Source organism: Temnothorax nylanderi, unplaced genomic scaffold (genome assembly GCF_030848795.1).
Source record: "Temnothorax nylanderi isolate EJ_2023f unplaced genomic scaffold, tnyl_v1.0 TNYL_tig0262_pilon, whole genome shotgun sequence".
NCBI lineage: Eukaryota > Metazoa > Arthropoda > Insecta > Hymenoptera > Formicidae > Temnothorax > Temnothorax nylanderi.
This window is the reverse complement of record NW_027249324.1, coordinates 36,960-59,252: the sequence shown is the minus strand read 5'-3', so window position 1 is coordinate 59,252 and position 22,293 is coordinate 36,960. Positions and strand designations below refer to the sequence as shown.

Here is a 22,293-nt window from a genome sequence, read left to right as displayed (position 1 = left end):
AAATAAAATTTTCTAACATAGAAAAATTTTTTGTGCGTACGTATGTACATACGTGTGTACATGCATACACACAGGAACATATCAATTGTACTGCTTAAAAAAGCGATTACTCAATTTACTTTTTTTCTTTTAGTAAGTAACGGTTGTCTTTAAGAAAGAATATTTTCTTGATGATAGTCTTAAAATGTACAAATTTTAGAAAGAGTCTTTATCATGTACTCGAAAGAAGAATTTATACTCCTTCAAAGAACATAATAAAATTTTATCAAAGAAAAGTCAAAATAATAAATAAAGTAATATGAGGACCCTCGAGATTAAAATAGGAGAAGTCAAGGCTATGAGGGTCAGACGCAGATCACAGTGAGTAATATCAGAAATAACTGATTTATTCGTCGTTTTGATACATTACATCGATCCGTACGTTTCGGCTCAGTTTTGAGCCATCTTCAGCGGTAGTTACAGAAATTAAGTTACACGTTCTCCGTACCGTATGGTGAGTATACTGATTCAAAGTATCAGAAAAATAGATCAATTGATCCATATCTGTAAATTTGTTCAATTAATGTTGAGATATTAAAAAGATCCCTTAGGAAACTCACCATTCGGTCTGAAAAACGTGGAATACAGAGCCATGTACATAATGAATACTCTCTGCGAGAAGACTTGACGATCTTGTCGACACGACACACAATGATATGAAAGGTCTTGCAAGAAGAGGCATGTCGTAGGTCAACACACCGGCGAGGATTATAACAAAGCACGATTTGACACCGTCACAATATGTCACATGTACCGTCACATGTACCAATAGTAAAACCCCGATTTGCCAACGACCAAAGTTCATGAGCATGGATTACAATTTGCTCAAAACCGTGACATATGCATGATGCAAAAAATCCGTGTCAGTTTGAGACGGTGTCAAATCGTGCTTTGTTATAATCCTCGCCGGTGTGTTGACCTACGACATGCCTCTTCTTGCAAGACCTTTCATATCATTGCTGTGCATGTGTCGTGTCGATAAGATCGTCAAGTCTTCTCGCAGAGAGTATTTATTATGTACATGGCTCTGTATTCCACGTTTTTCAGACCGAATGGTGAGTTTCCTAAGGGATCTTTTTAATATCTCAACATTAATTGAACAAATTTACAGATATGGATCAATTGGTCTATTTTTCTGATACTTTGAATCAGTATACTCACCATACGGTACGGAGAACGTGTAACTTAATTTCTGTAACTACCGCTGAAGATGGCTCAAAACTGAGCCGAAACGTACGGATCGATGTAATGTATCAAAACGACGAATAAATCAGTTATTTCTGATATTACGCACTGTGATCTGCGTCTGACCCTCATAGCCTTGACTTCTCCTATTTTAATCTCGAGGGTCCTCATATTACTTTATTTATTATTTTGACTTTTCTTTGATAAAATTTTATTATGTTCTTTGAAGGAGTATAAATTCTTCTTTCGAGTACATGATAAAGACTCTTTCTAAAATTTGTACATTTTAAGACTATCATCAAGAAAATATTCTTTCTTAAAGACAACCGTTACTTAATAAAAGAAAAAAAGTAAATTGAGTAATCGCTTTTTTAAGCAGTACAATTGATATGTTCCTGTGTGTATGCATGTACACACGTATGTACATACGTACGCACAAAAAATTTTTGTATGTTGTTAGAAAATTTTATTTTTATTTAAAAAAGGCGAGAAACTATCATCGCTCAGGACGGGGGCCCGGCGTTACGCGCCGTTCGTGCGTAATCATCGCCGCTAGTAGAAAACAACTGCCCGCGCGCCGACCGCGGGGCGGCCGCATCTCGCGCTCGCTTGGATTTGGCGGTGGGCCGGGCTAATACGGCGATTTTTAATCATTAATAACTCATCAACTATTGCGAAAATTGCAAAATGGTACATGACTTTTCGACTCAGTTTGGCTCGCTCTATCTAAATATGAGAAAAGTACCAAACATTCAGTGACACCCTGTATAATATATGTATCAGCTTTATATACATAGATACGTGACGCGGAAATTTGCCACGAAACGGCATTTATAGAGCAAAACGACAACAGAAAAATAATAAAACATCTCTTATAATGAAATAATTAATATAAAATAATATTTGAAGTAAATATTAAATTAATATTAAATAAATGTTAAGTAAATGTTTCTTTAAATCATTATTGCGAATAAATAATTAATGTAAAATAAATATTACATTACTGTCGAATAAATGTTAAATAAACGTTGTTTCAAATCATTATTGCAAATGAATAATTAATGTGAAATGAATATTAAATTAATATCGAATAAATGTTAAATAAATGTTTTTCAAATCATTATGGCAAATAAATAGTTAATGTAAAATAAATATTAAAATAATGTCGAATAAATGTTAAATAAATGTTTTTTTTCAATTCATTATTGCAAATAAATAATTAATGTAAAATAAATATTAACCCTCCCGAGGCCACACCTCTTTTTTTAATACGCCTTGACCATACTGGATGGTCGGCACCCAGATGGATTCAGTCTCATATTTCCAATTTAATTATGTGCACGTAAAAATTCACGAAACATCTTAAAAGGGTGTTTCAAATAGAATATGTGGAGGGACATTGATTATTAAAGCCTATCTTAAAAATATCGGGCCTGAATTTTTGTCTGGGTGGCCGACACCCACTCGAAGAATTAAAATAATGTCGAATAAATATTAAATAAATATTTTTTTAAATCATTATTGCAAATAAATGAGTAATGTAAAATAAATATTAAATTAATGTCGAATAAATATTAAATAAATGTTTTTTTAAATTATTATTGCAAATGAATGAGTAATGTAAAATAAATATTAAATTAATGTCGAATAAATATTATACAAATGTTTTTTTAAATTATTATTGCAAATAAATAAGTAATGCAAAATAAATATTAAATTAATATTGAATAAATGTTAAATAAACGTTTTTTAAAATCATTATTGCAAATAAATAATTAATGTAACATAAATATTAAATTAATGTCGAATAAATATTAAATAAATGTTTTTTTAAATCTAACACAGAATATGACAGGGCTATTAGGGTCGAACGCAGATTTCGGTGCGTGATGTCAATCAGTAGATTTATTCATCTAAATACATTAGTCCGAACGTTTCGGCTCCATTCGAGCCATCCTCAGCAATAACAATCATGTGTCACGCGTTCAAACTGCCATATGGTAAGTTTACCGATTAAATTGTCGGAAACATCGACCAAATGATCGATATCTGAAAATTAACTATGTTAGAGTCAAGTAATAAAAACCGAAACTTCAGCAACTCACCAAAGGGCCGAACAACGCGGAAAATAAAACGGTGTATAAGCAGAATAACTCGCGAGGAGACTCAACAGTCTCATCGACACGCCAAACAACGATGAAATGACAATCTCTCAAAGGAGAAGCGTGTCAACAGTCTAAACAGTGTCGCGGATAATACATAGTGTGTAGAGTCGATGAGAAAAATAATAGAATAAATATAACCAATCGCAAGGCAGGATCTCGCCGCGTCACCAAGTTATTATATCTACAGATAATAAAAAGTACATAGGTGTAACTTATAATTTATTTAAGACCTCTATATATGCGTGGTGTAAAAATTCGGTATCATTTTGTGAATTAATCCCGTTTTTTTGTAGCTTAATGTGAGTCATCTCAGAGACCAATCTTCTGGAGAGATATCTTTCACTATCTAAAATTTTGACATTCTCCCAATCAAATTCATGATCAAAATTCATTCTGTGATCAGTAATAACTGATTGAGTCGTGGTGTTCCTGTGAATGTGGTTACGGTGTTCTGAGATTCTCGTTCTCAATTGCCTCTTTGTCTGGCCTACATACGACGCGTCACAATTTTTACAGGAAATTTTGTAAACCACATTCTTATTAGATTGACTTGGGAGAATGTCTTTTTGTACTTTGATAAATTTCTGAAGTTTGTTTAGACTATAGAAAGACAGGTTGACATTTATGTCCTTCACAACCCTTCTAAACTCTTCAGAAATACCCGGAACATATGGGACAGTAAACCAATTCCGACGATCCTCTTCACTCGTAGAAGAGGGTACATTTTGTTTACGAGTACATTTGTAAAGTAGTGATTTTATTCGCGTGTTAATGGTATCATAGATAAAAGCCACAGGATAGTCATTATCCAGAAGAACATCTATAATGAGCTTAATGTTCTTAGCATGGTATTTTGGATGAGAGAGGTAAAAAGGCTCTATCAACCATACCATGGATCGTGCCTCTTTTTTGAGAGATAGGGTGCTGCGACAAGAAGTTAAGGTAACGGCCAGAAAACGTTGGTTTGTGTACCAGTCAAATTCTATTATGTTTTCATTATTAATAATTGTCAAATCTAAAAAATTCAACCTATCGCCCCCTTACCTCAATAGTGAACTGAAGTCTGACGAGCCTCCTAGAGATATCATTGCCACCTTTGACTAGAGAGTTATACGGCCTTAGAGGCGTTCAGGCATAATCCCACGGATGGTAGCTACGCCACCACCGGCCGCTCGGACCGAATGCGTGAACCAATGTCCGAACTGCGGTTCCTCTCGTACTGACCAGGATTACTTATTCGCAATGACTGGTCATCAGTAGGGTAAACTAACCCTATCAATCATTAATAATGAAACATAATAGAATTTTGACTGGTATCACAAACCAAACGTTTTCTGGCCGTTACCTTAACTTCTTGTCGCAGCACTCTATCTCTCAAAAAAGAGGCACGATCATGGGTATGGTTGATAGAGCCTTTTTACTCTCTCATCCAAAATACCATGCTAAGAACATTAAGCTCATTATAGATGTTCTTCTGGATAATGACTATCCTGTGGCTTTTATCTATGATACCATTAACACGCGAATAAAATCACTACTTTACAAATGTACTCGTAAACAAAATGTACCCTCTTCCACGAGTGAAGAGGATCGTCGGAATTGGTTTACTGTCCCATATGTTCCGGGTATTTCTGAAGAGTTTAGAAGGGTTGTGAAGGACATAAATGTCAACCTGTCTTTCTATAGTCTAAACAAACTTCAGAAATTTATCAAAGTACAAAAAGACATTCTCCCAAGTCAATCTAATAAGAATGTGGTTTACAAAATTTCCTGTAAAAATTGTGACGCGTCGTATGTAGGCCAGACAAAGAGGCAATTGAGAACGAGAATATCAGAACACCGTAACCACATTCACAGGAACACCACGACTCAATCAGTTATTACTGATCACAGAATGAATTTTGATCATGAATTTGATTGGGAGAATGTCAAAATTTTAGATAGTGAAAGATATCTCTCCAGAAGATTGGTCTCTGAGATGACTCACATTAAGCTACAAAAAAACGGGATTAATTCACAAAATGATACCGAATTTTTACACCACGCATATATAGAGGTCTTAAATAAATTATAAGTTACACCTATGTACTTTTTATTATCTGTAGATATAATAACTTGGTGACGCGGCGAGATCCTGCCTTGCGATTGGTTATATTTATTCTATTATTTTTCTCATCGACTCTACACACTATGTATTATCCGCGACACTGTTTAGACTGTTGACACGCTTCTCCTTTGAGAGATTGTCATTTCATCGTTGTTTGGCGTGTCGATGAGACTGTTGAGTCTCCTCGCGAGTTATTCTGCTTATACACCGTTTTATTTTCCGCGTTGTTCGGCCCTTTGGTGAGTTGCTGAAGTTTCGGTTTTTATTACTTGACTCTAACATAGTTAATTTTCAGATATCGATCATTTGGTCGATGTTTCCGACAATTTAATCGGTAAACTTACCATATGGCAGTTTGAACGCGTGACACATGATTGTTATTGCTGAGGATGGCTCGAATGGAGCCGAAACGTTCGGACTAATGTATTTAGATGAATAAATCTACTGATTGACATCACGCACCGAAATCTGCGTTCGACCCTAATAGCCCTGTCATATTCTGTGTTAAATTTTTGAGGGTTTACTACCAATTGATTTTTTTTAAATCATTATTGCAAATGAATAATTAATATAAAATAAATATTAAATTAATGTCGAATAAATGTTAAATAAATGTTTTTTTAACTTATTATTGCAAATAACTTACTAATGTAAAACAAATATTAAATAAACGTTAAATAAATATTATTTTTACAATGAATTGTACATATGTATAATTAATAAAAAATAAATATTAAAAACACATTTAAAAAACATTGTCTGCTGATTGGGTATTAGTATGTTAATACTCAAGAATATTGCAGAATGGTCAGTACTGTGCCTATTAGTTCTTACAGTACTGGCAGTACTATCATGATAGTACTCCGAATATTAATCTGATAAAGTACTGACCACTTCAATACTTTGAAGTAATAATGAGTATTATTGCTTGTAGTACTGCCAGTACTGTAAGCACTGACAGACACAGTACTGACCATTCTGCAGTATTCATGAGTATTAACATACTAATACTCTCAATACTACGAGTACTAATCACTCAGTACTGAGTACTGATTGCTAGTACTACTTTTTCGTAAGGGTATATATATATATATATATATATATATATATATATGGTAGCCCTCGGCGGGGGAACAGACAGGGCAGAGAGTGAGTGAAAAAGAGTCACGGCAAAGGGTGACACGGAGAGGAGGGAAGGCGGAGGAAGAGCGATAGGGGTGAAGGAAGCAGAGAGGAGGCGGAGCAAATGGAGGTGAGGTGAAAAGAAAGAGGAAACGGCAGAAATTTGTCAGAGATGAGGAGGCCGGAGAATGAGGTTAGGTCGAAGGGAACACGGGAGAGGGAGGAGATGGCACGAGAGGCGAGAGTGACACGACAGTTTAAGGCGGATTCGCAACACGCAGCACCGCAACGGGTGGCAGGGACAAGCGGCGAGATCGAGAGATCGAAGGGAGGGGACAATGGAGCAAGGTGAACAGGTAATGTGTACACGTGGCAGCAGCAGAGAAGGCGGACCGAGGAGACGAGTGCGAGTGGTGGAAGAGAGTAAGCGGTTGCCAGAGAAAGAATTGGAGGCGGAAGGAGCGAAGGTAAGGTGGAGGTGAAAGAGAGAAGTGCAATAGGTCAGAGGGGGAGAGGAAGGAGAGAGAGAAAGCGGAGCAAAAGAGAGGTGGTTAATCTAAGTGCGTTTTCAGTTATCTCAGGATGGAAGAAAAAGGAAGAGCATTAGTGGACGCGGTAGAGAGGATGATGGAGGAGAAAATGAGGAAGATGCTGAAGGAGGGGAAAGAGGACAATAGAAGGAAGGAGGAGAGGATGGAGGAGCTGGAGGAGGAAGTAAGGAGATTGAAAAGGAAGGTGGAAAGAATGGAGCAGAATGGAGGAAAGAGGAAGAGGGAAGAGTGCGAGGAAAGGAGACCTGAGAAGAAGAAATGGTGGGGAGTGGGGGGTGAGAACGAGGAAGAGCTGAGGAAAAGAAATGTGATTTTAAGGATAGAGAAAGAGAAATGGGAAGGCAAAGAATCGAATTGGGAGAAGGTAAGGGAATTGTTCACGGAAGGGCTAAAGGTGAGAGTGGAGGTAAGAGAAGTAAGGCTGATTGGACAGAGAGGTGCGTGGCTGACGTTTTTAGTGAGACTGGGGGACGAGGAGGAGAAGCGGCGAGTGTTGGAAGCAAGGAGGAGAGCAGGGAGCAGTATGGGGGTGAAGTTAGACGAAGACAAATCGGTGGAGAGGAGGGATAGAGAGAGAGAAGAGAAAGGGAAGAGGTTAGAAAGGAGTAGGGAGGAGGACAGGAGTGAAACGAGATCAGAGGAGGAGGAAATTTCTAGAGGGATGGAAGAGAAGCTCCTCATGGATTCTGATGAGGAGGAAAAAGGCAAGAGGAAGAGGGAATGGGCAAAATAGAGCGCGGAAGGGAGACGCAAAGGAAGGAGGGAGGTAGCTGAACGAAGTCGCGGAGGATGCTGAGGAAGAGGAAGAGGAGGGGGCAGGACTCGAGGGGGGAGGAGAAATTGATAATTAATAATTGTGAGGTCGTAAGAGACCAGGTTAAGGGAATTGTGTTTGTACGAGGTTTGGGAACGTTCCTCTCAAAAACGCCTTGTAAACCCTGTGGGGAAGGCAATAAATTTACATATATATATATATATATATATTATATATATATATATATATATAGAGATAAAGCAAATTATAATTTTGAAAAAAAAACAAATATTTTTGTTAACTGTAGAAACGTAAAAAATACGTTTCTTAAATCATAGTTTCAAAAACATTTTTGTTCAAACGTTTCTTAATGGTTCTTTACGGTTATGAAACTATATATACGTTCAAAAAATGTATATAAAACTAATATGTGCTACCTGGGTAATAATTGTTACGTGGTTCAAAATTTATTGGGTATGGGAATAAGTTTTAATCGTTTTCCATAGATGGCATTAATAGTATCGCTTGCATACTTTTCTAACCTTTCGATAGATGGATTAACAGCTGTGTATGTCAGCTGTGTAACGCAGTATAAGACTTCTGTTTGAAGTGTAAACAACAAGTATCATATCGCATCGAAAATGTCGGAATTTGTTCCAAAAAAGCAGCATTTGCGGGAAGTTCTTCTCCACTACTACTTTTTGAAGAAAAGTGCTGCGGAAACGTGCCGTTTGCTTGTGGATGTTTACGGCGACCATGCTCCATCGGAGCCAACTTGCAGATATTGGTTCCAACGCTTCAAAAGTGGTAATTTCGATGTCAACGACAAAGAACGCGAAGGTGCCCCAAAAAAGTTCCAAAATGAGGAACTTGAGGAATTGCTTGATATTGATCCATGTCAGACACTTGAAGAATTATCTGAAGCATTGGGTGTTGATCGGTCCACCGTTGGAAAACGCCTACATGCGCTAGGAATGGTTTACAGGGTAGGAAATTGGGTACCACACGAGTTGAAGGAAAGGTTGCTTCAACGACAACAAAAAAAGGGTTTTTTGCATCGGATCATTACTGGCAATTAAAAATGGATTTATTATGACAATCCTAAACGCAAACTAGCATGGGTGATGCCAGGTAAACCAGGTCCATCAACACCAAAACGCAATATTCACGGGTCAAAGGTAATGCTCTGTATCTGGTGGGACATGCGGGGTGTAGTCTACTATGAGCTACTGAAATCGTCCGAAACTATCAATTCCCAACGTTACCGACTTCAACTAATGCGTTTGAAACAAGCTATTCAAACAAAACGGCCGGAATGGCACGATAGACACGAGAAGCTGATTCTGCAGCACGACAACGCTAGGCCACATGTTGGTCAACCCGTCCGAACATACTTAGAAGGGGTGAAATGGGAGGTCCTACCCCACACGCCGTATTCACCGGACATTGCCCCTTCAGACTATCATTTGTTCCGGTCGATGCAGTCGGCACTTACTGGAGTGCGCTTCACTTCAAATGACAGCATACAAAAATGGGTCGATGACTGGATCGCATCGAAAGAAATAGAATTCTTTGCTCGAGGAATCCGTTTATTGCCTGAAAGATGGGCGAAGGTTGTCGCTTCAGATGGAAACTATTTTGAATAAAATCATTTAATATCATCATATTCAAACTATGCTTTTTTTCTACATAAAAAACGATTAAAACTTATTCCCATACCCAATAAATCTAACATTTCCTTGAAATACACACTATAACTATACATACGACTACGTTGATTTCGTCCAAATTCCTACAAATTGATGAAAAATATAGAACAACAACAAATTGGCGGACCAGGAATCATTGTAGAAATAGATGAAGCCAAAATTGGGAAAAGAAAATTTAACAAAGGTCGTATCTTAACAGGACAATGGATGTTTGGTGGCATAGAATGTGATACAAACAAAGTTTTCATTGTACCTGTGGAAAACCAGCGTTCCGAAATTCTATCTTATCATTAATTCGTAAATATATTGCTCCTGGATCAATTATTTATAGTGACTGTTGACGTGCATATAATGATCTCAAAAATGAAAATTATATACATCAAACTGTTAATCATGCTGAAAATTTCGTGGATCCTAATACTAAAGTTTATACACAAAACATTGAGAGATTATGGAGAGAAGTACGCGCTAATCTTCCACGTTTAAGTACTCGAGAATCCCAGATAGCAAGTTGCCCGCAGGTTGCTGTCAATTTGCTCAAAACTGCTCTGCTTAAGTTACCTTCAATATTGAGGAAAGCGGCTTCCGATTTTACCTATTGGATTGCCGACTTTTATTGCCACCAAAACGATTGCCAACAGATTGTGGCAATTTTTATGGCAATAAGTATGCTACGAGCTTTCCGCTTGTTTGCGTAAGGTATATAATCGCCCAAGGAGCGCCAATTCGCGTAAAATTCGCTTTAAATGTACATTGAAATTTGCATTAAATGCGGATTGTAAATGCACATTTAAAGCGCAAATTTGTCCCGCATTTAATACGCATTTAATGCACATTATGGCAGCGCATATCAAAAAGCACCTACGCTTATTGATCGAGGATGCTCAATCGGACAATCAGTGAACTCTGTACTATAATGGAATGCTCACTGCAATGTTTAGAAGCTGGGGACGAAGAAAATAGGTTGGTCAGTGTCCGTTTCTTTCTCTGTTTAAATAGAGAAAGAAATGGATGCTGAGCAACCTATCCCTTTTTTCTTCGTCCCCAGCTTCTAAACATTGCAGTGAGCATTCCATTATAGTACCGAGTTCACTGTGAACAACCAAAACTTGCTTATCCTATAGGGGATCTAAGGGTCTACACGTACATCTACACGTTGATGCTTTAAACAGAAATAAAAACAAAGATAGTGGAATTATTTATGTATTTAAAATTCAATTTGTATAAAATTGATTCATATAAAAAACTGAAAAATTGAAATACAATTTTCATGCTAAAAAAATTTTGTGTTAAGCAAGAGCTATACATAATTGTTAATGATTAAATGGACAATTATAGCTGAAAATTATGGTTACATGAATAATGTAATAACAAATCTTACAACTTATCTTTGGAAAAAATTATCACTTGTAAAAGGCCTATCTGCTACCAATAAGAAAAAGAGACCTACTCTTATTCATTTTAATCACAGGTATAGGTACTTTTAGTCAAAACTATTAATATTAAAACTATGCTAATATATGTATACGTGGTTTGTTTAAAAAGTAATAAGACTGAATTTTTTTCTTAACAACTGGTAACAATGTAAAAACGAGACTGCAGTAGATCGGAAACTACATTCATACTCTACCTTCCGTTAACATTTCAATTTGATAATATTAATACATGTGATTCTACAATCATTTGTATAACTGTATGTTTGGGTAACGCGTCACAAAAATGTAACACAAGAAAATCGAGCATCGTTATGCAATCAAATTCTGTGCCAAACTCCAGGACAATGTGATGGAACATAACGTGATGGAAATGTGATAAACATTTAAGAAATTGAAACAGACTTACAGACATCAAGTTCTATCCCGGGGACAAGGCATTTTTAGATGGCGGTAAAATTGTGAAAATTAATCCCGTTCTGGACCACCAATGACATGCACAATTTGGTGATTTAAATTTAATTTAATTGATCACCAATCATTCTCACTGTCAACTTTTTAAATGTTTCTCTGTCACGTTATCTTGAATTTTGACACAGAATTTGCTGTGTCAAATTTTACATAATGCCGTTCGATTTTCTTGTATTCCATTTTCGAGATCACCCAAACATAAAGTTATACAAATGATTGTAGAATCACATGTGTTAGTATTATCAAATTGAAATTTTAACTCAAGGTAGAGTATGAATGTAGCTCTCGATCTACTGCAGTCTCGTTTTTACAGTGTTACCAGTTGTTGAGAAAAAAAATCAGTTTTATTATTTTTTAAACAGACCACTTATTACTGCTAGTCATAACTATCACAAAAGCCACCAGCTTTAAAACATCAGTCAAAATTAAAATAAATTGGAATAACAAACATAACTTGTTAAAAAAAATAAACTTTCTGTGCGCGAATGGGTTAAGGAGATTAGCATTCGAAGGTTAATGAGCAGTTTATGTAAAGTTTAACGAATGTCTATAATTAAGATTGATGATATTTACACTATTTACACAAGTTCTTTATTTCGCGAACAATGGCAATTGCGCGGGCGAAAGCAAGCGAGATATGCGAGTTACGCGACCAAGCAGTCACTCGAAGCACGAGTTTAATATCGCGAGCAGCAAAACGCAGGAGCTCGAAGCCGACCGAATATATCGCACGGAATACGGAATCGTAATTTCAACAAGTTGATTCGGCGTACAGTTATCGAGTGCGAAACCGCGCGCGGAGGGCCGGAGCTTCATAAACTCGAGCTCCGGACCTCCGGCAACGGGCTGAAAATTCAGCGGAGCCAATCGGATGCCGCCACCCCGAGAAACCAGCTGATTTCGAAAGGTCAAACGGCTCAGCTGATCTCGGGGCCGGCAACCGATCAGCTATTTTCGCCGAGTCCTTCGCTTTGCCCTGGGTGTTTACCTCGTGCACTGAGGCCCCGAGACAAAGGAAGAGAGTCGGCACACGCAAATACAAGACAGTTTTTTTGTCCCTCGATATTTCCGAGAAACGACCTTCTCATTTCTAAAATAAGATCTCGAATTATCGTCGTTTCCCGGAATACTTTAAGATCAATTTTACGGATCAATTTATCAGAATTCGTTTAATTGTACAATTTACGTTCGATCCCGAACATTCCGCCCGCCTCGTATGGTGCAACCAACGAATTTAAGTTAGGCGGAACTTCACACACGCAGGATAATAATCGACGCGATAGCGTTTGCGGTTCGGAACCGCTGTAAGAAAGCGTAAACTGCCGGAAGGCACATGGAACGAGTAGAGAATTCTATTTGACAATTTTATTATTTTGTTTACTTCGACGATCGCGACCGCGTATTAAGTTTAATTATTCCGCGGGCGATTGATTTTCTCCACGAATACGAATTATAAGTTCGCTCGAGCCAGAGCGCCGATTCAATCCTACATTAAGTGACATTAAGTTTACTGTGAATTATGAGCTGAATTTTATGCGCGCAGGCAAGCTTAATTTAATTCGACGCGCGCAAGTAAGTTGTTTTCTTTTTTTTTACAATTAGCAACGTTTTAACAAATTTTACATTTAATACAATTTTTGACAAGTTAATACGATATACGATACGTATTAAGCGTCGTCCTCAAACGCAGAGCTGTTTGGATAAAAGGGGAGGCGGATAAGCGGGCAGGAGGATAAGTTTGTTCACCGGCCTGGTGAACCTTGAGCTGGCGGTGCGGATTTCGACCACCCTTATATGCCCGTCTCCTCCGGGGTGCAACTTCTCGATCCTTGCGAGCGGCCACTTGGTAGGCGGCATTGTCTCGCTTCGGATGAGACACAATCGCCCAACGCAAAGTTCCCCGCTGTCCTTGAGCCACTTTGGGCGGTGGTCCAGCGAGTGAAGGTACTCTTTAGACCACCGATCCCAGAAGTGGTCTCTCATGCGTTGCAGCAACTGCCACCGGGAGAGGCGCGTCGTCGGTTCCTCGGAGAGGGACGGTTCGGGCACAGCGGTCAGGGCCGAACCAATAAGAAAATGGCCCGGGGTCTAAGCCGTCAAGTCCTCTGGATCGTCGGACATCGCCTGGAGAGGACGCGAATTAAGACACGCCTTGACCTGTGAAAGAAAGGTGACCATTTCCTCGTAGGTCAGTTTTGCGTCGCCCAGTACTCGATGCAAATGGTATTTTGTAGATTTCACGGCGGCCTCCCAGATCCCACCGAAATTAGGAGCCGCCGGAGGATTGAATCGCCAGTGGATTCTCTCCTCGGCGAGGCGCTCGACAATGCGTCGGCCTTCCTGGCCGCTCGCGGAGAAGAGAGCTCGAAGCTGGTTGTCGGCACCGGCGAAATTAGTTCCGCAGTCGCTGTACAAGTTCTGGCAAAGACCGCGACGGGAGACGAACCTGCGGAGGGCGGCCAGGAAAGCGTCAGCTGTGTAGTCGGATGCTACGTCGAGATAGACAGAAGAACTCTAGAACTTAAACAAACAAAAACGGTGATGAAAGCCTTGAAGGCGCGATGACCTCGGCCCTTGGCAGTCCGTAGCCACACTGGTCCGGCGTAATCGACCCCGGTATTCAGGAAAGGCCGAGCTGGAGTTACCTTCGACTGCGGAAGATCTCCCATAATCGGCTGAGGTGAGGCCGCCCGCCATCGCAAACACGTCACGCAGCGGTGGATTCGGCTCTTTACCAGAGCCTCGAGGTATCCAATATTCTTGGCGGAGTGAACCAAGGGTCATCTGCACGCCGCCGTGTAGCGTTCGTCTGTGGTGTGCCTCAATGACCCCGTAAAGTGTGACTCGCCCGGCAGGATCACGGGGTGCTTCGCATCCAAAGCGAGAAGAGAGTTCCTCAGGCGGCCACCGACTCGTAGGAGGCTTTGTTCGTCTTGAAAGGGACTCAACTTGGCCAGGCAGCTACAAGACGGCAGCGGTTCTCTCTTCCGGATTGTAGCTAGCTCCGCTTGAAAGTGGGTCGCCTGTATGACTCGCAGCTAACACTGGCGAGCCTCCTCCAGATCCACCGCTCCGAGTGTCCGCGAAATCGCGACTTCAGGCAGTCTCAACCGCCCAGAGCGAACCAGCCAGCGACGGCACCAGGCAGTGACCCTCAGTAAGCGTCGGAGCGACGAGTGCCCCGTAAGCAGCGGAGACTCGTCGATCGCCTCGGCGGAAGTCGCCGCAGCGTGAGCCAACGTTCGTCGCTCAGGAAGGTCGTCCGGCAGTTCGACCGTCGATAGAGGAGCTCCCCACGGTCCAGACTCCGTTTGAAGCCACGGTGGCCCCTGCCACCAAAGTGGGTGATCGAGCAGCTCTTGTGGAGAAAATCCTCGAGAGGCACAATCCGCCGGATTGTCTCGTCCGGAGACGTGGTGCCACTGTGCGTCCGGTAGCGAGGTCTGGATTTCGCTCACTCGGTTCGCCACGTGTAAGTCTTCCAACTGGCGGGGTGGCCGCGGATCCAGCCCAGCACCACCTTTGAATCTGTCCATAAATGAAGAGGTGCCTCCCTCGCCTCGAGAGTGAGCTGAACGGGAGCTGCCAGCTGAACGAGGAGCTTGGCAGCGCTTAACTCGAGCCTAGGTAACGTCACCTGCTTCAAAGGAGCGACTTTAGTTTTGGCGGCCACCATTCTTACTTCGATCCTCCCGCTTTCGTCTTCGGTCCGCACGTAAATACTGCGGCGTAAGCCCGCTCAAAGGCGTCCGAAAAGCCGTGGATTTCAAGCCGGCAGCCCTCGCGTCCGCACGTCAGCCATCGTGGAATTCGTATGGCCTCGAGGAGAGGCAGCTCGCTTTGCAACTCGTGTTATCGTCGAGAGTCGTCGTCGGGCAGAGGCGTGTTCCAGTCTATGCCCAGCAGCCACGTCGACTGGATCATGATCTTGGCGCGTACTGTGACCGGGGCCAGCCAGCCCAGCGGGTCAAACAGCCACGCCGTCAGCGAGAGCGCCGTTCGCCTCGAGAACGTCTCGACTTGAAGCAGCCGAGTTGAAAAGGCGAAGCAGTCGTCGCGAGAGGATGCCATCGCAGTCCCAGGGTGAGATGGCTCTCGCCTGATTGCCAGCCCCGGGGCTCCTGCTGCAGTCGGTCCTCCACTGGTAGATCTTCGAGCAGCGCCTCCTCGTTCGCGGACCATTTTTTGAGCGGGAAGCCGCCCGCCGTACAGATCTGCACGAGTTGTCGTTGTCTTTCCTTGGCTGCTTGAATAGTGGCCGCACCCGACAAGACGTCATCCATGTACGTCTCGTCCTCCAAGACGGCCGCGCCGAGCGGCCACTTCTCTCTCTCTCATCGGCCGCGAGCTGGTGCAGCGATTGAATGGCCAAGGAGGGAGAGCACGTCAAGCCGTAGGTAATGGTGTTCAGCTAGAGATCCTGAATCTCCTCGCTAGGATCGTTCCGCCACACGATTCTCTGCAGGTCCCTGTCCTCCGGATCAACCTCGACCTGTCGGTACATTTTCTCAATATCTGTGGCGAAGATAAAACGATGTCGACGCCACTTTATGATAATGATTATTAGAGGCGGCTAAAGATTTGGTCCGACCATCAAATGTTGGTTGAGGGACGCGCCGGATGGAACGGTGGTCGAGCCATTGAACACGACCCTCAATTTGGTTGTGGTGCTCGATTCGCGCATCACGCCGTGATGCGGCAGATAGCAACGCGGCTTGTCGCTCACGTTCGCGGCCGGCGGAATCGGCGTCATGTGCCCCAGCTCGGCATACTGACGCATGAAGTCGCGGTATAACGCATGGAAAGAGGCGTCCCGCGCGAACCTACTCTCCATGTGTTTCAACACACGCATGGCTACGCGACGCGTGTCCGAGAGATCAGGCAACGGACTCACTACGGGGAGACACACGACGTAACGACCGGAGGAATTGCGTCTGTGTGCGAGCAAAATGATCCGCGCACTCCCGATCTTCCTTGCTGAGAGCCACGCTCGTCGACGGAATTTCATCCTGCTCCCAGAACCGACGAACCATGTCCGCCAGCTCCTCCTCGACTCGGCATTGAAAGGCCTGTGCCGAATGGCCAGGGCTCGATTCCCCGACGGAGCCCGAAATTATCCAGTCCAGCTTCGTATTCTGGGCGACGGGTTCGCCATCGCCATCCCTGCGAAGTTCTTGACGGAGGATGGCCGCGTAGACGTAGGCTCCGAGGAGTACGTCGATCGTATCGGACGCGGAGTAGTCCGGATCCGCCAGACTTAGGCCACGAATGTGTGCCCAGGACGCCGCGACAGCTGAGACTCCACCCGCGTACGCCGAGAGACGAGGAAGGATGATCGCCGAAATCGTCATGGCTGTTCCACCCGTCCGCGGCGACATCGACAGCGAGACACGGCCTTTCGCCGTGCACGTCTTTTGCCCGCCGATCCCGAAGACCGAAATCGAAGCGGGCGATCGCGGAAGTTTTAACTGCTGCGCGAGTCTCTCGGAAATCATCGAGATCTCTGAGCCCTGGAGGTCGATTCTGTATTTTGAGACGAGGTGAAAATTACAAGTGAACAGATTTACTAGATTTCGACAAATGAAATTGTAGATTCTCTAGTGAATTTCCTTACTTTTGTAATTTTCACCTCGTCCCAAGATACAAAATCGACCCTCTGGTCGACTAAGCGCGCGTGGAATGCCAGGCGCCGAAGTGGTTGGCGACGCGAACGCGAGCGGTGGCGAGGAGCACGGCCACCAGCTTAACGGGAGTTCCGTGGGTCACATGCGACGTCTTCGCGATCTCGATTTCGCGGCACGCGTCGTGGATCGAAGTATGGTGACGTGCACCGCGCGCCGAGCAGTCCTTCTTCACGACGCATCGTTAACTTTATGTCGACCGAGACAATTGAAGCACAGGCTCTTTTCTTCGACGAACTGACGTCGCTCTAAAGCCGTCTTCTTTTTATACTTGTCGCAAAACATTAGAATATGCTCCTTCGTACAGAGCGGGCAGCGGCCACGCTTGGCCTCGGACTTGCCCTCCTGTTTACGCGAGAGATGACTACGAGCCGATTTTGCCGTTCCGTTCCCCGACTTATTCGCGGCACTGTTCACTTTAACCGGTAGCATCGATTCAAGCGAGTGCAAGCGGCGATCGAGAAATTGTTCTAGCTCGAAATACGTCGGTGGCTCGTTGGAATCACTGATTAATGCCTTCCACTCGCGACGCGAACGCGGATCAAGGAGTTTGAGACAGGATTTTCTCTACGACAAACCCTTTCACCCGACGCGGCTTGGGTCGGAGCTGTCGGGGCTCAAAATGCAATTAATTAATATTTTGGGCGCCAGTTAATTTTCCCGAAATTAACAAAGTTCTGAGTTTTCAATAAGATGGTTCGATTGGGTGACCCAGGAAACAGGAGATACCAAGAAGTGGAAAATAATTGACGGAACTGAAGATTACTACTCACGTTTTAACAAGAATCAGTCTCCTTTATTATTCCACTAGGCAGTCACAACTCTCGGAGATCGACTCTCCGTGCGATCTCTTTCGACAACTTTTCAATGACGCTTTACAAAAATTGACCCTCCGTGCGACCGCTACTTGACAATTTGACGACGTCTTACAATGGTTAGGTTTAGACCTTCTCGCACGGTGCTCACACAGAGAGTGTTTGGTCACGCTTTTGCCGGGAGCCTCCTGTGGTTCGGCCGGTTCGGGAGAGCGCGGAAGTCGCCACAGGCACGACAAGCAAGGCCGACGCTCATTGGCCGCCGGACTATACATCGTTACCGACACATCCGTCGAGGCCTATTCGGCACTTCGGCTGTACAGAGCAATCCCATTGTACTAGCGCTAAGTTTAATTTTAATGTTAATTAAATATTATCTTATTCTAACGCGGATCCCGAGAGTTTAGACTGCGAGACGTTGAGTTCAGAATCTCCTGTCACAAGTTCGACGGCGAGATAAACGAATAAGTCCTCGGAGCGACTCACGGATTGGCCGATCCCGTCCAGCGAACGCACGGTTGCCTTTACTCCGTAAAATATCTTGCGCAATTCAACCGCGGACTCGCTCTTCATTTTCGGCAAGGAGATGAAATTCGCGAGATAGGCGCGCACTAGGAATTGTTTGTTCTCGTAATAAAAACTGAGAATGTTCCACGCGCGTTCGTAATTCTCGTCGGTAGTCGAAACGTTACGAATGAGCAACTCCGCCTCACCTTTTAAGCAGGTCTTGAGATAATGCAATTTCTCTACCTGCGTCGCCGACGAGTCCTTGCCGACGATGGACAGGAACAGGTCCCGGAACGATGGCCTGTCTTCGTACTTCCCCGTGAAATGTGGCAGCTGAATGCGAGGTAGCGTAGTGCGAGGTGTCGCCGTCGCAGTCTCTTGACCGGCTGTCGCGGACGCGGCGCTTTCCTTGGCCTTCAGCGACCGCACGAGGTCCAGAAAGATGCCCTTCTGAGTCAGATAGGCTTCCTCAGCGAAAGCGAAAACGTCTTGCTTGACGTAGTCAAGCTCCTTGATTTTCTCCCAGGGCGATGAGAATATTATCTCATGCTGGGCTTTGAATTTAGCCCAGTTTGTCTCCAGTCCTTGGAGACGAGCCTCAGCTACTCCAAAGGTGACTTTGGTGACTCCTGTCTTTTTCAGATTATCATATAAGCACGCGAGATGCGGCCGTGCAGCTCGGTTTGCGAGCGAATCAGAGTGTCTGTGTCGATAGGCATTGTTCTTAGGTGGTCACTCGAAGCACGAGAAGCTCACCTGAATCCCCACTCACACTTCGCGAATACCGGTCACGGAAATCCGGCTCGAAGGACCAAAAAATGTGCGCGAATGGGTTAAGGAGATTAGCATTCGAAGGTTAATGAACAGTTTATGTAAAGTTTAACGAATGTCTATAATTTAGATTGATGATATTTACACTATTTACAAAAGTTCTTTATTTCGCGATCAATGGCAATTGCGCGGGCGAAAGCAAGCGAGATATGCGAGTTACGCGACCAAGCAGTCACTCGAAGCACGAGTTTAATATCGCGAGCAGCGAAACGCAGGAGCTATAAGCCGACCGAATATATCGCACGGAATACGGAATCGTAATTTCAACAAGTTGATTCGGCGTACAGTTATCGAGTGCGAAACCGCGCGCAGAGGGCCGGAGCTTTATAAACTCGAGCTCCGGACTCCCGGCAACGGACTGAAAATTCAGCGGAGCCAATCGGATGCCGCCACCCCGAGAAACCAGCTGATTTCGAAAGGTCAAACGGCTCAGCTGATCTCGGGGCCGGCAACCGATCAGCTATTTTCGCCGAGTCCTTCGCTTTGCCCCGGGTGTTTACCTCGTGCACTGAGCCCCCGAGACAAAGGAAGAGAGTCGGCACACGCAAATACGAGACAGTTTTTCTGTCCCTCGATATTTCCGAGAAACGACCTTCTCATTTCTAGAATCAGATCTCAAATTATCGTCGTTTCCCGGAATTCTTTAAGATCAATTTTACGGATCAATTTATCAGAATTCGTTTAATTGTATAATTTACGTTCGATCCCAAACACTTTCCAATTAAAAAATACCAATCTGTATAACTGTAAAATCTTCAAAATCAATAGTCACTGTATTCATCGTCATTATTTTCTTCTTTATTTTGTTCTCTACTATTTTTCTCCCCTGAGGTAATGTTATTCCTCAGCCATGTGCTAAACGTTTTTGTTACCAAGGGCAATCCTGATGACTTGTACTTCAAGAGGACAGCATCTGAATACAAACAGGAAATAAACCTGAATTTAATAGCCACGAACTTTACAGAATTGATCGTTTAGAGCACAGTTCATAAGTACGCACCTGATATGAGTGTCCCAGTTTTTGTCGTCTTAAGCCCACTCTTCATGGAGGTCCCACGCCAGTTAAACTTTTTCTTCAAATCTTTAGAAAATATGTAACGGCATATATTTCTCGTCATTTCCTCACATGAATTAGAGGTGTAGCATTTTATTGAAAGATATTTTACCTGCAATGTATGAAGATGTTCAATAATAGATACAGACCATAGAAAATGAATAAAACAATAACAAAAAAAATTTTTTTTTAAATACAGTGAAAGAAAAAATCTTTTTCTCGAGGAAAGACTCAAACTTCAAGAAAGCTTCAACATCAGGTAAAGGAAAGATATCTGGCCATCCTTGTGGCTTCGTTAACTGCTCAGAATCATCATTTCCTACATGTATTGGAATATTCTTCAGCATTGCGTCATGATTTCTTAACTTGAGTTTTATTTCTTCTTGGTTCTTAATAATTTCTTGAAAGGTTCTCTTTATCCCTAAAAAATTTCAAACAAAAAAATTTTGATAAAAAAGTTTTGTCAACATAGTTTACAATGCATTGCAAGTAAACACTGCGATGCAAAAGGAGTATCAAGAAGAATGAAAGTAATTCACAGTACTAAGGGCCATTCTACAATACGTCGCAAATGATGGCAACTGTTAGTTGAAAAGTGTTATTTCCGGTTGTGCTTGTCAGTTGCGGTTGTCAAAAGAGAGTTGACAAACATTTAACTTTGTTAGCGACAGCAACTGGCAATTTGGTAATCAGAAATAACACTTTTCAACTAGCAGTTGCCATTTTTCGCGACGTATTGTAGAACGGCCCTAACTCATACCATCAAACGGATATGATTGCTCGCGACTCATGGAAGCAGGAGTTTGAACATGATAAAAATTGCCTTGGATTCTTTGAGTGGGCATTACTGCAAGGAACACATGAGAGAGAATACAATTATTAAAAATTTGATGAAGAAAATCCAGCCAGAGTGATGACTGCATTTAGTATTACCTCTCGTATTGTTGTTTGACCTCTCATACTATTGTTTGAGGTGTTTTGGCGGAGAGATGTTGTGATGTCTAGGAGAACGTTCGAAAGAAAGTACTCTTTTGGCCGAATTCCTTGGAGGTGACTCATTGACCTGACTGTTCTCAGTACAATCCCTTAGCTGTGATTCACTGACTTGGCGGTTTCTCTGTACATAAGGAAAAGGAGTAATCAGTAAGTTAGAGTCTAAATTAAAATATTTCATATTGTAAGCCTTGGAGAATATCGGAGAATGTTTTTCATAATTTACATTGTTAAAGTCATGAGAAGGATGATTCATTTGAGATGCCACTGCTGAAGATTCAATTTCACTACGTAATGTAGAGTCGTCAGATATATTATACTGTTTGTTTTTCATTTTGTTCAAAAAACAAGTCGATTTTGCAGATTTTTTCAAAGGCATATAGATACGTGAGGTGTTCTGTAAAGAAGGCGACTTCTCTACAGACGAGTTACTAAACTTCTGCTTCGGCAAAGAATCCGTCAAACTGCTAGAACTCCCACTATATGGTCTGTCCAGTTCGATATCCTGATTATTTTTGACTACTTTCTTATTTTCTTTGGGGATATCTTTTTTGTGTTTCTGAGAATGGTAGATTTTGGGGGGGAGATGGCAGAAAGGATCGTGCATCACTTTCATCTGGTTCTGAACTTGATTCATCCAAACGCTTCGGTACTTTCGTCTTGCGTTTGGTCTTTTCCTGGGATTCAGGAGCTGATTCAAAGTTGTCAGTCTCGACTGCTCTTGAAAGCTTTATTCTGGCCTTTGGATAAGTATCTAGAAAAAACTTTGTAGATAGAACCAAATGATAAAATGCAATAAAATTTAAAAATTAGGAATGCAAATACCATATGTGCCCCTAATTTCCGCTTCATAGTCAGACCATGATGAATCAACTG

General features: G+C 42.5%; 1 protein-coding gene and 1 long non-coding RNA gene across 2 annotated transcripts; one reads left to right on the top strand and one right to left on the bottom strand.

Moving 5' to 3' along the window:
* Positions 1–1,667: 1,667 nt before the first annotated feature.
* On the bottom strand, positions 1,668–3,591 carry LOC139780102 (uncharacterized). Its single transcript, XR_011720119.1, has 2 exons — positions 3,330–3,591; positions 1,668–3,273 (listed from the first exon to the last, which is right to left on the bottom strand). It is a non-coding gene; the product is annotated as an uncharacterized lncRNA (long non-coding RNA).
* Positions 3,592–6,418: 2,827 nt separating this feature from the next.
* Positions 6,419–9,458, top strand: LOC139780101 (uncharacterized). The gene is made up of 2 exons (XM_071718606.1): positions 6,419–7,085; positions 7,191–9,458. The coding sequence occupies exon 2, from the start codon at positions 7,201–7,203 to the stop codon at positions 7,900–7,902; it is 702 nt and encodes a 233-aa protein (XP_071574707.1). The 5' UTR covers positions 6,419–7,085; positions 7,191–7,200; the 3' UTR covers positions 7,903–9,458.
* Positions 9,459–22,293: the final 12,835 nt, after the last annotated feature.